The sequence below is a fragment of the Cuculus canorus genome, chromosome 22, assembly GCF_017976375.1.
Source record: "Cuculus canorus isolate bCucCan1 chromosome 22, bCucCan1.pri, whole genome shotgun sequence".
NCBI lineage: Eukaryota > Metazoa > Chordata > Aves > Cuculiformes > Cuculidae > Cuculus > Cuculus canorus.
In genome coordinates, this window is record NC_071422.1 from 6,576,240 (window position 1) to 6,591,238 (window position 14,999).

At 48.5% G+C, this 14,999-nt stretch overlaps 1 protein-coding gene across 1 annotated transcript in view; it reads left to right on the forward strand.

The window, feature by feature from the left end:
- The window catches only part of GRIK3 (glutamate ionotropic receptor kainate type subunit 3), a 136,881-nt gene that overhangs the window by 71,530 nt on the left and 50,352 nt on the right, over nt 1–14,999 (forward strand). The window contains exons 2-6 of the mRNA XM_009567817.2: nt 2,798–2,974; nt 4,198–4,455; nt 5,791–5,972; nt 10,390–10,443; nt 14,607–14,780. Of these exons, the coding sequence (XP_009566112.1) occupies nt 2,798–2,974; nt 4,198–4,455; nt 5,791–5,972; nt 10,390–10,443; nt 14,607–14,780 (845 nt within the window). The remainder of the gene's footprint in view (nt 1–2,797; nt 2,975–4,197; nt 4,456–5,790; nt 5,973–10,389; nt 10,444–14,606; nt 14,781–14,999) is intronic.

The following is a 14,999-nucleotide window of genomic DNA, read 5'->3' on the forward strand; positions in this document are numbered from 1 at the left end:
AAGCTCTGGGAGAAAGCCTGAACGTCAGCTAGGTGATAATCAGTGTAACATGAACCCAGTTATCACTGTAGGATGATGCTAGAAAACAAAAATCCTTTGCTAAAATGACCTGGACGGTAAAGCTTTGAAAAGAAATACAGGGATGAATGTCACACTCACTTTAGTTTTATTTATTGATTCTTTTATTGTGTATGTTCTTTCCTTGCTCTATGAAAGTTAGATTGAGCTACCAGCACATGCGAACTTTGATAAGGATAAACAGTTTTCCTTGCACTAGTCAATAACCAAATGTTTTGTCATGATCCAATGAGAATGAGGCACTTGAACATCTTTGCCAGGCTCCTGTCTACACCACTAGACATTCTAGATTGCAGACATGGTCAGAAGACCACATGGGACTGAAATGGGCTCCAAAATGAGTATTCACCCTCTCTTTTCTTTATTCTTTCCCCTATTATTCAAGTTGGTTCCAAGATCAGTCAAATTTTTGTCTACCACAGACACACAGTGAACAGCTCAGATGTTTTTGGATGTTTAGGAGTGTAAGTTAGTCCCATCACTCACTTCACAGCTGGGGATGCACAAAGTCTGCAGAGGAAGAGGAGGGAAGTGACTTAGAATCAGAGAATGGTTGGGTTGGAAGGGATCTTAAAGAGCATTTCTAACCACCTGCCAGAGCCATTGGGAGTAGAAAAGCCAGAGCCTTTCTGCACCTTTCTTTGCACCCTCGCTGTGAAAGTCTCCCAGCGTGGATACTGTGGCTCACCCAGCCGGTGGTTTTGGCAGTGTCCTTGCGAGGAGGCGCAGAGCTTGGCTCTCAAGAGAAACGTCGCCTTGGCTCTTCCCAAAGTGGCATTTTTGGCTTACACCAAATTGCCAAATAAACCATAACGTGTTCTGGCTCCTGGAGAAGAACTCATGCAGTTACTTGAAAACTCAGAGAGCTGAGTAGACATCTGTTGTCTATAACAAAACATTTTAGGTCTACCTTAAATCGAAGAAGATTTTCCTTCTGCTAATGAACCCAGAGACCATCTGGTACCAATTGCAGTTGCTTATCTCGCTCATCCATTAATTATTTTGGTTTACTTTTTAATAAGATAGAGCAGGCTTTATGTGTCTTTCTGCAGTAGTGTACGGGGCACAGGACGGTGCCTGCATCTCGGAGACAAGGACATGCAATTACATAATTTACGCCTGCACTGAGTCACTTCAATTAGAGCGGTTGTCAGTGGGGAACCGAGGACAAGGCTCACAGATACAGAGCCAAGAAAGGCAGCGATACTGGGACATGAGCTTGTTGCCCTTGGGGAGGTGTAATGGCATTAACAACTTTTGAACACGGGCAAGTATGCATTCAAGATGTGCATTATTGAGCAGATAAGCTGCAGGGTAGGCAAATTCAGAAGTCTCTGCTGGTCTGAACTAAGAACTCGGATAACTAAACATGAGGAACAGTAAAAGATGAGAAGGGCACTAAAAAATGGCATTAAAAATGGCAAGTAGCAGTGCTGCGCTGCCCGCCTCCTGCTTGAGGACTTGGAGGTGGGCAGACAAGGTGATTCTATCCATCTGTTCTTCTCTGGTGAGACCTCACCTGGAGTATTGTGTCCAGTTCTGGAATCCTCAATATAAGAAGGAGATGGAGCTGTTGGAACGGGTCCAGAGGAGGCTGCAAAGATGATCTGAGGGCTGGAGCACCTTCCATAGGAGGACAGGCTGAGAGAGTTGGGGTTGTTCAGCCTGGAGAAGACCTTCCAGTACCTGAAGGGGCTGCAGGAAAGCTGGAGAGGGGCTGTTCATAAAGGCTTGTGGTGAAAGGAAGAGGGGGAATGGGTATAAACTGGAGAGGGGCACATTTAGGCTTGATATAAGGAAGAATTTCTTCACCATGAGAGTGGTGAAGCCCTGGCCCAGGTTGCCCAGGGAAGTTGTGGCTGCCCCATCCCTGGAGGGGTTCCAGGCCAGGTTGGATGGGCCTTGGGCAGCCTGATCCAGTGGGAGGTGTCCCTGCCCATGGCAGGGGATTGGGATTGGAATTGGATGATCTTTAAGGTCCCTCCCAACCCAAACTAATCTATGATTCTAAGGTGGGGAGGAATCCTACGTAGCACAGAAGGAAGGGGAGTGCTAACTTTATACTGCAGTCCCTCTACTGAGCACAAACCTGGAGCATCTCTGCAGCTGAGCAATATGCCTGCCCTCACTTCCCAGGGTCTGCTCCTAAAGTTTTATGGGAAGCCACTTATCTGTCTCATAAAAACTCTTCTCTCTCTTCTTCGAAGTAACAAGTGATAGGATGAGAGGAAACTGCCTCAAGTTGTGCCAGGGGAGGCTTACACTGGATATTAGGAAAAATTTCTTCATTTAAAGAGTGGTGAAGCATTGGCAGAGGCTGCCCAGGGCAGGGGTGGGGCCTCCATCCCTGGAGGGGTTCAAAAAACACATAGATGTGGCATTTAGGGCGATGGTTTAGTAGGCACGGGGGAGTTGGGCCGACGGTTGAGCTGAGAGGTCTTTTCCGACCTTAAGGATTCCAGGATTCGATGATTCTAAATATTCCAAGCTTTCAATTTGTTCCCTATTTCCCTGAAAAGCTGCCATTCTGAATGCGGACTAGCATGTAACAAACCCCCAAATGTTTTAACACTTTTATTCAGTCCAGGAAATATCCTGGAGTGAGCATCGTCCAGCCTGCAAACATCACAGCTCTCTCCAAGAGTTTTCTCGCCCTTGATATATAAGATTATGAATCAAACTTCATGTGGCTTAACGCTGGTTTTGCCTTGTCTTGCAGGAGGAATCTTTGAGTACGCAGATGGCCCCAATACCCAGGTGATGAGCGCTGAGGAGCAAGCCTTCAGGTTTTCTGCCAACATTATTAACAGAAACAGAACTTTGCTGCCTAATACAACCCTAACCTATGACATTCAGAGGATACACTTCCATGACAGCTTTGAAGCAACTAAGAAAGGTAAAATCGCAGCACACTTCTTAGCAGCTTTGTGGCCATTTAATCAGAAGAAAAGACTTGGTTTGGCTTGAGACCCAGCAGCTCATTTTGCCCTAGATCTAGAGGAGAGGTCCTCCAGGAGCTGACCTTCCAGAGACACGTTAATGTAAGGGGACCAACTGTTCTTTTTTGCCTCTACAAACCTCACAAACCTCCTTTCAGTGGCTGCTTCTAATCCTAAGCAAAGGTCTGGAGGCCATGCTTTTGTTTATTTTATTGTATCCCTGACAGTTTGAACATCCCTAGTGTAGAAATTCTGTCCTAACCGACAATCGCTTTTCATTACTTGACAGCAGGAGCCCCCTTGAATTACTGAAGGGGAGGGAAGAACTGGGAGCACACAGCAAAGACTGTGGGGCTGATGACCTTGAGTTTGTTTATGGTCTGGGAGAAACCAAAACCCGATGCCTGAACTCAAGTTATATGAAGGGCGTCACCAGAGAGAGGGAATATCTGCCCACAGGCACCACTGTCCCTTTTTAAGGCTGTTTTGTTGAGGTTTCCTCAGCCCTTAGATGCTCAGCCGGGAGCATCGAAGTTGCACTGGGACAGGAGTGGAGCACACCGGATCTGCCCCAGGGATGTGAGCAGGTCTGGGGGGACCTGTGAGCCTCAGCTGCTCCCTGAATTCCTGCCCCACTCTGTCTCGGAGCAGTTGCTTTCCTAAAATCTGTTAATGAAATGTAGCTGTCACAAAGCTCCAACGGACTGTGCTGGGCGTTGGCGTTCAGGTTGGAAGGACCTGCAGAGGCAGATGAGAAATGATCTGTTCCTCTTCCTCTGAAAAATGTATTTTTCCCCTCCCCTTCAAACCGCAGCCCCAAATATATATGCTAAAATTAATAGAAAAACATATTTGTCAGGGCAGTTCTGAGCAACTCGGGGTGTTTCTTTCACAACTCTGGTGGCTCAGGCATTTTCTAACAGGCAATATTCCCTCCTCTGGAAGCATCCCTGTGCCCCTAACCATGGTCCAGACCTCTCCCCTACCACAATTCCTCCTCTGCCTCTCTTCACTGTCAAAATGATGTAATATCTGTGCTGCTCTTAGTGCTTGTCTGTCCGTCCACTGCTCTGTGGTCCAGGTCAGCAAGGAGTCTGTGCCCCCGCTGCCCTGCCAGGTGGGATGAGGAGGTTGACCCACACTCCTCTGGCCTCATCCTTCTCTTTCCTTCCTTTTCCAGCCTGTGACCAGCTCGCTCTGGGGGTCGTAGCAATATTCGGACCTTCCCAAGGCTCCTGTACCAACGCCGTCCAGTCGATTTGCAATGCCCTGGAAGTGCCCCACATACAGCTTCGATGGAAGCATCACCCGTTAGATAACAAGGACAGTTTCTATGTCAACCTGTATCCCGACTATGCCTCCCTCAGCCATGCCATCCTGGACCTTGTGCAGTATTTGAAGTGGAGGTCAGCCACGGTGGTTTACGATGACAGTACAGGTAGGTAAAACAGAGCCTTGAAAGGAGGGGTCTAAAGGTAGAATCAGGATATTTTTTTTGTTGTAGGTTCCATTTAGGAACTCTAATGAACCCTTATAAAAGCAAAATGCCACTCCACGCAGCGATCCGTGCGTGGGGACACACCGGTTCCCAAGCAGTCAGTGTTGTGCAAAGCCCTGGGATCCTTCCTGAAGCATTTAATTCACAACGTGGGTAACGCTCAGCACCACTCCAGCTGACAAAGGGGCTCGAGGAGGATTAATTATGGTGGGATCTGGCTCAGCTCAGCTGTCTTTGGCACCGCGGTGCCCACCTACACAAGGAAAGCCCTTGCTCTGGCGCTACCATTGAGGTTGCAGCTGAAAACAGAAGCGGATCTGGAAAGTTTTTTGTTTCCTGGCTAATTCTATAAAGCAGAGCTGACAAAGTTTATCCCGTAAAGCAAGCTGGTTGATGGTTAAACAAAGCAAAGCGCCGCACAGCACAGCACTATACATAAAAACCCCCAAAAACAAAAGACGCGTTGGGTAGCCTGTCCAACCCAATTCCACTGAACCAAATGGTTTCTTTAGGGGAGGGCTGATGAGAACACAGTTTGACGTTGCTGTTTTGCAAATGTGGGTCACAGTATGTTCCCTTCGTGGTGTATTCTAATGTATTTCTTCCACTACGCAGAGGGACGCGCTTTTTTTTCTGCTTGCAATTGGCTTTTGCTGAATTTCTTCTTGCTACATTAGATACCGATAACGCTCAGCTGCATCCAGCATGGCTTTGTATCTTCTGCATAAAAAAGAAATCAATTCTAAGGGTAGCAAGAAAGTTGCAAGTTGTGATTAAGTGACCCTTACGAACTATTCATAAATCTATGCGCACATTCATTTTTTTTCCTCTTGCTTTTGTGCATAGTAAATACTGCAGATTTTAATCTGTTGTACAGCGGATTATCACAGTGTGCCCTTTCTCAAGGGCATATTTGCTTAGGGAAAAATGTTGTGATCCCAGAGATATCGAAGTTTAGGACCAATCTGCTATTCTCCTCTTCCAACCTAGTGCAGCTCTACCAGAGCTGGAAGTAGGGACAGCAGAGAAACACCAAGAAAAGCCATTCTGCCGTAAAACAACTGCTCTGGAGGCAGCTGAGGGGTTTAACGACTGGCACATAACATGTTGGCTTCGATGCGCCTTTAGCAATGGCCATTTGAGGGAGGGAGGAAAGCCTTGACTGCATTCCATAGAATAATATAGATAGAAAGAACTTACTGTGATGCCCAGCCTGCAGGGCAGAGGCAGACTTTGCTGTAACACTGTGGGTTTGTCTTTGTGCAATGCCCGAAGGCCTTATTCGACTGCAAGAGCTCATCATGGCCCCATCAAGGTATAATATCCGACTGAAAATCCGCCAACTCCCGCTGGACACGGACGATGCTCGCCCGCTGCTGAAGGAGATGAAGCGGGGCAGGGAATTCCGCATCATCTTTGACTGCAGCCACCTGATGGCAGCTCAGATCCTCAAGCAGGTGAGTGAGGGGCCATGGGGGTGAAGCAGCAGTGGCCACCAAGAGACCCTTGTGTCTCAGAGAATCAGAGAATAGTTTAGGTTAGAAGGGACCTTAAAGACCATCCAGTTCCAACACCCTGTGATGGGCAGGGACACCTCCCACTGGCTCAGGCTGCCCAAGGCCCATCCAACCTGGCCTGGAACCCCTCCAGGGATGGGGCAGCCACCACTGCTCTGGGCAACCTGGGCCAGTGTCTCACCACTCTCATCATGAAGAAATTCTTTCCAATGTCCAGTTTAAATCTGCCCCTCTCCAGTTTATACCCGTTCCCCCTCATCCCGTCACTCCAAGACTTTATGAACAGCCCCTCTCCAGCTCTCCTGTAGCCCCTTCAGGTACTGGAAGGTCGCTATAAGGTCTCCTCAGAGCCTTCCCTTCTCCAGGCTGAACAACCCCAACTTCCAGCCTGCCCTCCTATGGAAGGTTCTCCAGCCCTCTGATCATCTTTATAGCCTCCTCTGGACCCATTCCAACAGCTCCACCTCCTTCTTATGTTGAGGATTCCAGAACTGGACCCAATCCTCCAGATGAGGTCTCACAAGAGAGAGAGAAAGGGGCAGAACCTCCTCCCTGGAGGGCCTGTACGGATGGCCACAGAGCAGGGAGAGCCTTGCAGAGAGCGATGCAGCCCTGCAGCGTTCCACAATCCAAGGCTCCACTAAAAGGTGCAAAATGTACATTTTTCAAGGATATTATTGGATTTCTACAGAAAACGTAGTTTTCACTGAAGAAAACTGAAGTATCAAAAAGCCGCTGTTGGTAAGAATTAACAAATGTTGTGGGAGGAGAGAGCGCTGAGCAGATGTGCGGAACGCAGCGCTGCGACTGGGCTGCCGTCCCGCTTCCATCCACGCGCAGCGTCCAGAGCAGCCTTCAGCCAAGGCATCAGGCAGGGCTGGGCTCCGAGCCGCTGCTGTCACTGCTCATTGAGCCCTGTACGACCTCTTCATGCTTGACGATTTGAAAGATCTTTCCCTTCTGTGTTGCTTCATGCCTTCGGGTTTGTGACTCCATGCCCATACGGGGCAGGATATAAACCGCTCCCGTAGTTGTTTTTTGAGCTGCACAGAGTTGTGCATCTCACTGCAAGCCCACCAGAGAGGGACAGCATCCTCTGTCCCTTCCTCAGCTCCGTGTGCAATTCTTGGACTTTAAGCCAGATGTCAGTGATTTTCCATTCATTTGACCACTCTCTTTTTTCCCCCTCCCAGTTCCTCCGCTGGCATTTTCCGCAGTACAGAAGGTTTGCCGCTCACCTCAGTTCCTCCTCATTTTCAAGTGCCTTTAGGTTTCAGGGTCAATATGAAGCAGAGGAAAATGCTCTCGCAAAGAATGCTAAAAACCAACCAGTGGAAATGTTGCTCATATCAGCCCAGCAAGACGCTACCACATAGATTAAATAAATGCCCGGAAGGGCTGAGAAAGCGAGTGCATGGGAAGAGACTTCTCCGCAGCTTGCTTGATGCAAAACAAACGTGCTCAGAGAACTCAGAAAGCCTGGGAGGGATTATTAAAGAAAGCGATATAAGGGACTCATTGTCTCCTGCCTATTATTTTAACATGCTGGCTGTGTTTGGTGCTGTTCACTTATTATGCAGTTTATTATAGTTTATTGTGCCATCTGCTCTGCTCATCGCTGGGAAAGCTGAGTGAGGAAGATGGAGGAGAGGGGGGACTGGGCAGAAAGAAGTCTTTTGAAGCCCTTCTGCCTGGTTTTGTCTGTGCGTTAGGTATTTTCAGGACTCAAAGCCATGGTTTTCGGCTTTGCAATATTATAAAGCATGTTTGTACTAAGGAAAAATAACCCGTTGTGTATTTTCAGCATTTGGAAAGGTGGCTAAACCCAAACCACATCTTGACTGGCCTCTGCTCACTTGTGTGCTCCAGGGTATAACACCAAGGCAGCTCTGAGCAGCGACCCTCAAGTCTCTCCAACTCTCGGCACTCACATTTGCTGAAGATTTGAAGCTCAGCAGCAGCCTCATCTTTTCCTGATTTTTCTGCCCATATCAAGAAATGCACACGTGGAGGTGCCACCTTCAGTAGTGAAACAGCTTTTTTCTTTTCCATAGGAGGGGGATAGAATCATGGAATGGTTTGGTTGGAAGGGACCTTAAAGCCCATCCAGTTCCAACCCTGCCATGGGCAGGGACACCTCCCACTGGATCAGGGGCTCCAAGCCCCATCCAACCTGGCCTGGAACCCCTCCAGGGATGGGGCAGCCACCACTGCTCTGGGCAACCTGGGCCAGGGCCTCCCCACCCTCACAGCAAAACATTTCTTCCTAAGATCTCATCTCAATCTCCCCTCTTTCAGCTGAAAAACAATCCCCTCATCCTATCACTCTCTGAACAGCAGTCTTCCCAGTCCCTGCTCCTCACGCTCTGCTCTGGACGTTCGCTGAGGTAGTCCTGACTGAGCACATAGCATCAAGCCAGCCCAGATCTTGCTTCCAAGCTCTTTCAGGCAGCACGCTCCCACAGCAGACGGGTAGCAAGGTAATGTGGGCAGTATTTTTAAACTGGATTAGTAAAAAACCCAAAACTCTACAGATTAGTAATCCATGAAAAACACCACAAGAGCTGGCATCAAGACATACAGATGATATTGCTACATACCTTCCCATTTGGGTTCCTAGGAGCAAGGGAGACATGGAAACATTCATTACTTTACCCTCTTGGACAAACAAATCATTGTTGAAACCTATCACAGAGCTAGGACTGCTCATGAGACCTTCCCATCCTATCCCAGCTTCTCTAGCCTGGCTCATTTTTGGTCACTTGTTAATGCTTTACATCTGTTCTCCAGCTTCCCTGCTCCTCTCTTCTCCATGGCAGCTGTCTCGGAACAGTTGCTGCACTCTGCAGTGCACAGATGTGCCTGTCTTAACTTTAATGGAGCTCCCAATCTCATCCTGGCGATTGCCTGCAGCTTATCCACCAGGTTTATCATTTATTCATCTCCCCACAAACCCAGATGCAGCTGCACACAGGCTGCAAGTGCTGGGAAGTTGGGGCTTGCTTCTTACTGCACGTTTGTACTTCTGATCTACTGCCCATCCAGGCGTAGAATCTGAACTGGAATCTCACGGTTTACTCTTGATTGGTTTCATATCATCTAATTGATGCTTCACATACTGAGGTACCGCTCCCTGCTCCAGCTCTTTGCAGTTGGGATGTGCAGGGCGAGAGAGCTACGATGCAGCCCCACCAGCTGGGCAGGGAGGAGGGAACAAGATGGGATGAGATGGGGCACTGCCACACAGAAATGGCTACAAGGCTTTCTGAAAGGTAATTCCAGACCAGCAAGCATGGGCTAACATTCTAGAGTCACAGTATCCAGGCTTCTAATCTAGATCCTTTCTTTTTCCCTTGGTTTTTGACATCTCACTTCTTTTCAGACCATCACTTCCTTCCTCGGAGCTAAATTCTGCCCTAGTAATTTTAGCAAAAACCAAGGGAAGCAAACATTTCCTGAGGGTACTTGAAGTCACTTTCCTATTAGTGGAGATTTTAAAGTGCTCTTGCATTTGTTATGTCCAGAAAACACGCTCACAGAGTCAGCATCACAGTCCAAACCCATGGTTTTCCCTTTCTTTTAGCCAGCCATCAACTTCAAGGTGACCCATCTCACAGAGATGCGTTCCCCTTCTGTTCTATAGGGCTGGACAAGATCTTCCAGACATTGTTCCTTCAGCCCACAGTCATTCTCTGACCAACCTCCCAGAACAGCATGTTGCTCAGTTATGCAAATCCCAGCAATCTGTACAAACTATCCTTCGTGCCGGCACTGGCACACCTAGAGCTTGGGCTGGCCAAGAGCCCTCAGGTCCAGACCACGATCTCCAAGGGGTGAGAGATGGGAGATGTCCCCACTCCCCATCCCTGTGCCTCTACTTTTAGTGAGACATTTCTAAACCAGGCGTTGTGTTAGAATTTGGCTTTGTACGTAGGAAGGAGGGACACACAACACAGGAGCTGTATGTACTTGTTACATGAATGGACATCAAAAAGGAGGGGATGCGGAGCACCTGAAATACAGGAGTCATAAAAACCCAGCTCACAGACCTCTTAACCAGCTCACAGACTTGAAACTATGATTTATGGCCATTCTGCATAGGTTTATGTAAAGTTGGTTATCGTTCAGTATCCGAGAAGGAAAGGCAAGCCCCTTCCTCCCAGCCTGCGTTCCTTGAAGGTTTTGCACCGTGCACGACCCATGAGCACGGTGGTTTTGCTGCAGTTGGTGTCCAAAACAACACCCAGAAACGCCACCACCCTTCGTGGTGATGAGCTCTGTAGAAGTTGATGTTGCATGACTGCTGTTGTATTCTTGTATCCTCTCTCACTAACCTCCTTTCCTTACTCTCCTCAAGGCCATGGCGATGGGAATGATGACAGAATACTACCACTTCATCTTCACCACTCTGGTAAAGTATTTAATGTGTGCAAACACCTTTGACACTCACCGCTGAGCCGGAATGGAAAGGGAGCAGGGAGGTTTAGCGGCAGGAGAGCGGGCTGGGTGTCCTGTCCAGGGATGCATCGTACAACTCCATGACACTAAAGCAGCGGGGTGGGAAAAAGAAGGGACAAGGAGGGCTGGTACCTTGACAGAAGGTGAGAGCGGGGCTAGACTTAGCTCCAGGTCAAAAGCAGACCACAATGATTTGACTATAACGTCTCTGCAACCGCAGCATCGCCCGGGTGCTCAGTCCTGCTTTTAGACTCCTCCCTCCTTCGGAGCTGCTCCGGCTTTACGCAGCTGTAGGGTTTGGTTGGATTTCCTCTCCCACTCGTTTTGGTTTCAGTGCAGCTCCCCACGCACGGAAAGAGGAGCATATGTGTGGGTTTGCGAGGTTGTACTCCCACAAACAGGTTGGGATGGGACCGAGTTTCGCTCGGAATCGGGTTGTGTTGCTGCACGTTCACCTCGGTCTCCCTTAAAAGCCGGGAGCAGCCCTGCTGTGGACAATAGTTCAGTGCTGCAGGTTTATTTTGCATGAGAAGAACTCAGCTTGAAATGAACTCCACTCTCATTAAACACGGGCCAGCTCTTCTCTGACTCCAGGAGGCATTTTGGGGTTTTTGGCATGCCACTTTTGTTTCCATTGAGGATGCTATTGTCGAGTTTACTGCTGAATTCTGCGTGATTTTGAAAATCCAATTTATCTTTTTGCCTTTAGGAAAGGAACAGACTAAACTAACCCTTAAAAAAACCTGCAAAATTTATTTTTCAAATGCAAAAGACATTTTAATTACCCCTGCTGCCATTATCTATTCCAGGCAGCTTTAAGCATTTCCCAGATAACCTCCTATTAATCAGCCCCAGCTGAGCCTAGAGTACATTTCATGTGTAGGTACAGCCTGGAGGTGGGAAAAGAAGAATTATAATAAATTAATAGATAAGCAATCACACTTAATGCCACTTTCCTGAAATAACAGTTATATCATGGGAAAGATATTTTAATCTGTCATTCCTTAAGGCAATGTTTTCCTAGCTTGCAATGCATGTGCTTCAGCTCCTACAGTACTAGACCCATGGGGTGCTAATGAATTAGTCTATTATGTTATACCGAATGTTTCTAAAAGGTCCCCAGTCAATACTGAGCGCAGTGTATCAACACTTGGCACGAAACGCTTCAACATTTTGCTAGGCAGCAAGACTCCAGTTCACCGATTTCAGCATGAAAAGCCTCAGCAGCCTCTTCTACCAGAGGAGGAGGAACTCTCCGAGCCTTTGTCTACACATACACAGCTTTTACGTCCCAAGCAGTGACAGCGCCCTTGAAGTCAACACTTCTAGGAATCTGTCAGCACCTTGTAAAAACGAGCCCTTGCAAATAAAGAAGTTTCCCCTCTGCCTCTTGTCACTGCTGCTTCCTGCGGTTGCAGCCAGGCAGAATCTCTCCCCACGCTTGGAGGCAGCGTAGCAAAAAAACCCCAACCTAGGTCCTCAACAAACCACTCTGGTTTTCCCCTGGCGCTGATAATCAGGTCCTCTGGTTAAACTCAACACACTCGAGGCTGCTGGTATGACATGAGCGCGCTCGTGGCTGAGTACCCCAGGGGTGATTATCCAAACGGCGCCTCCCAGCTCCGGCTGCCCCAGCAATTCCCTGCCCAGTCGGGGATCCTCGGCAATCCTGGCAAGCACATTATCCCTGAGTTGCTTTGCACCGCAGCAAACAGAGGATGCTTTTCCTGGACATCTGATTTTGCAGCTTCCTACTGAGGATGCTGGATCGGATGAAGCTCAGACCTCAGCGCTGCCTCTTATGGGGGATAAAGAAAACTGGATTTTAACTGGGGAGGTGGAAAAGCATCCGTAAGAAAGGGAAGAAGGAAGAGCAGAAACACCGAGAATAGAACGAGTAGGTTAGTAGGATGGAGGGGAGAATTAACCTGCAGTACAGAAAATAATGAGTGAAAGGGAACGTAGATGAGGTGGAAAATAGAACCAGATGTTGCAATTTGTGGCTGCGCAGGAGCAGAAAATCAAGGAGAAACTGATATGGCAATTCCACCACCCTCCCCCCATGCTCTGACACTCAGCTTGTATTCTTAATTATCCCCTAATTCCGGGAGATGATGTATCAGTTTGCAGCTGAGATTTAAAGCGGAACCAAGGAGGGATTGATGGGAGATTGGCTTCTAAAGGGACTTGGTGAAATGAAAGGTGAGTGGAGAGCAGCAGGACAGGGAGGGCACCCGAGATACCGGCAGGATCTGAACGGTGGCCAGGGCTGGAGGTCTGACATCTGAGTGATGGAGAGCGTGCGCTCTGGAGCTTGGTGGATCAGTTTTGTCATGCGTGGTCCCATTCTGAGGGGGAAACGATCTGCTTTTGCAACCAAAAATTATTTCCCCTCCATGATTTCCATAATCCATAAACTGAAGAGTCTGACAAAAAGTTACGAACCCTCAAAAAGCAGATCTATTCCAGAGAGTTGGGCCCAGGACCACAGCACACCCTCACATCCAGATGATATAAGCATCTGCCTGAGGTTAAACAGCTCTATTTGCCCTTAGTTACCATTAAGTCATTTAAAAGTCAACATTACGGCCTGCTTTAATGAAATGTGGAGGTTTGAGCTTGCAATTTTTCAGGGAAATAAACCCAAACACCCAAGCCTTGGAACTCCGTTGTGGCTGTGATTAATAGTTTGGTCCTGGCGGCACCGGCAGATTCAAGCCCAGCATCCATCAGCAGCGTGCACGGGGGGTGCAACGTCAGAGACCAGCGCTTAAGGAAAAGATCAACCCCCAAAGCTGATTAAAGCAAAACAGCTGTAAGAATTCCTTGCACTCCCACTGAGAACGAAGCCTGGGTTGCTGGCTGGTTTTGTTCGGCTTCACTTTGGGCACGGTGTTTTTCCAGCTCTATTGTGGGCAGAACGGAGCTCGCTGGTAACGGACACCGTGCCTGGGAGGACCCACAGCGCGGCTGTGTTCCCCTACAGCCACATCCTACAAACCAGCAACAGCCACGTAATCTCACGCCGTATTTAAACTCCTTTTTGTAATCCCTTGTGAGAGCCATGAGCATCATTCCCGTATCCCACCCACCCTCTATCCCAGCACGCAGTGCTGTTGCCTTTCTTCCTCCCCACATTATTTAAGACCATCGAACTCTTGCAGAAAGCATCCTGGATAAACTTTGATAAATACGTCCCATCCAACAAATGATTCCCATTAATGAAGCCCCCTCCTGACTGCCGTTCTCCACCACATTCATTCACAACCCCCCTCAGGTCAGTGCTCCGGGTTCCTGCTGAGCAGACCAGCTGCGGAACGCTCTTGCCGTGCTGCCTAACCCCAAATTGCTCAGCCTAGTCACTGAGCACTGAAGTCAATCCCTGAATTGACGTTAATATTTAGACATGAGGCAGAGCCAAGAGATGCATTAAAGAAGCGTACTAGCAGAGGCCTCCAAATGCCCCTCTCTCACTGTCTGCCAAGTGATGCTCGTGGGCTGGCTGCCAGCAGAGCTCAGGACTGCCTGGCTGTCATTTTTTCAAGCGTATAAAGGGCACTCTCATTCATTTGCAGACTGTGTAGGCTGGTCGTAATGTCAAGAAATGCGTCTTAGTTCCTCTTTGATAGCTGTCTGCAAATTGGCATTCTGCATTCAGAGTGACTCTGGCATCCGCAGCGCCCTGTGGGCTTCAGCACTCACAGCAAATCCTCCACGGAAAGGCCCCTGGGAGCTTCAGATACAGGAACTCTGCCTTGTCCTTGGTCACAAGCTTCTTTTTTTCATGCTTACAGCTAACAATTCTGTTTTTTTCCCCCACAATTCAATCGCCTCTTTTATGCAGAGAGGGAGTTCTTTGGCAGGAGTTTCCCTCTGCTGTGTGGGTGGGTGAACCTGCACAGATGACACCCGAATTCCACTGGCACCTACAAGTCTCTGCAAGCAGCGGCTGATGGCAACAGACAGCACAACCTGCCAAATTCATGAGGGCATTGTCCTACCTCCCACCTCCTGTGGGCTCTGCCTCCTCGCTTCAAACCCAGAGACGAACTGAAGCAGAAAAGACAAGCAAAACAAAGCTAAACAAAATGTTTAAACTGGTTTCTCTCTTTTAAGGATCTTTATGCATTAGACCTAGAACCATATCGCTACTCTGGAGTGAACCTGACCGGCTTCCGGATCCTCAACGTGGAGAACCCACACGTGTCCTCCATCATCGAGAAGTGGTCCATGGAGCGGCTGCAGTCGGCGCCCAAGGCGGAGCTGGGATTGCTCGACGGTGTGATGATGGTATGAGAAGTTTAAACAAAGTCTGGGAAGCACACTAGAGTGGTAGGGAAGGCAGGAATGTTCATTAAGGGCTAAACATTATGGTTATTGGTTGTTGTGCCAGTAAATTCACTCCAGGTGAGACACCAGATCGCGTTGCCCAGAGCAGCGGTGGTTGCTCCATCCTTGGAGGGGTTCCAGGCCAGGTTGGATGGGGCTTGGAGCCCCTGATCCAGTGGG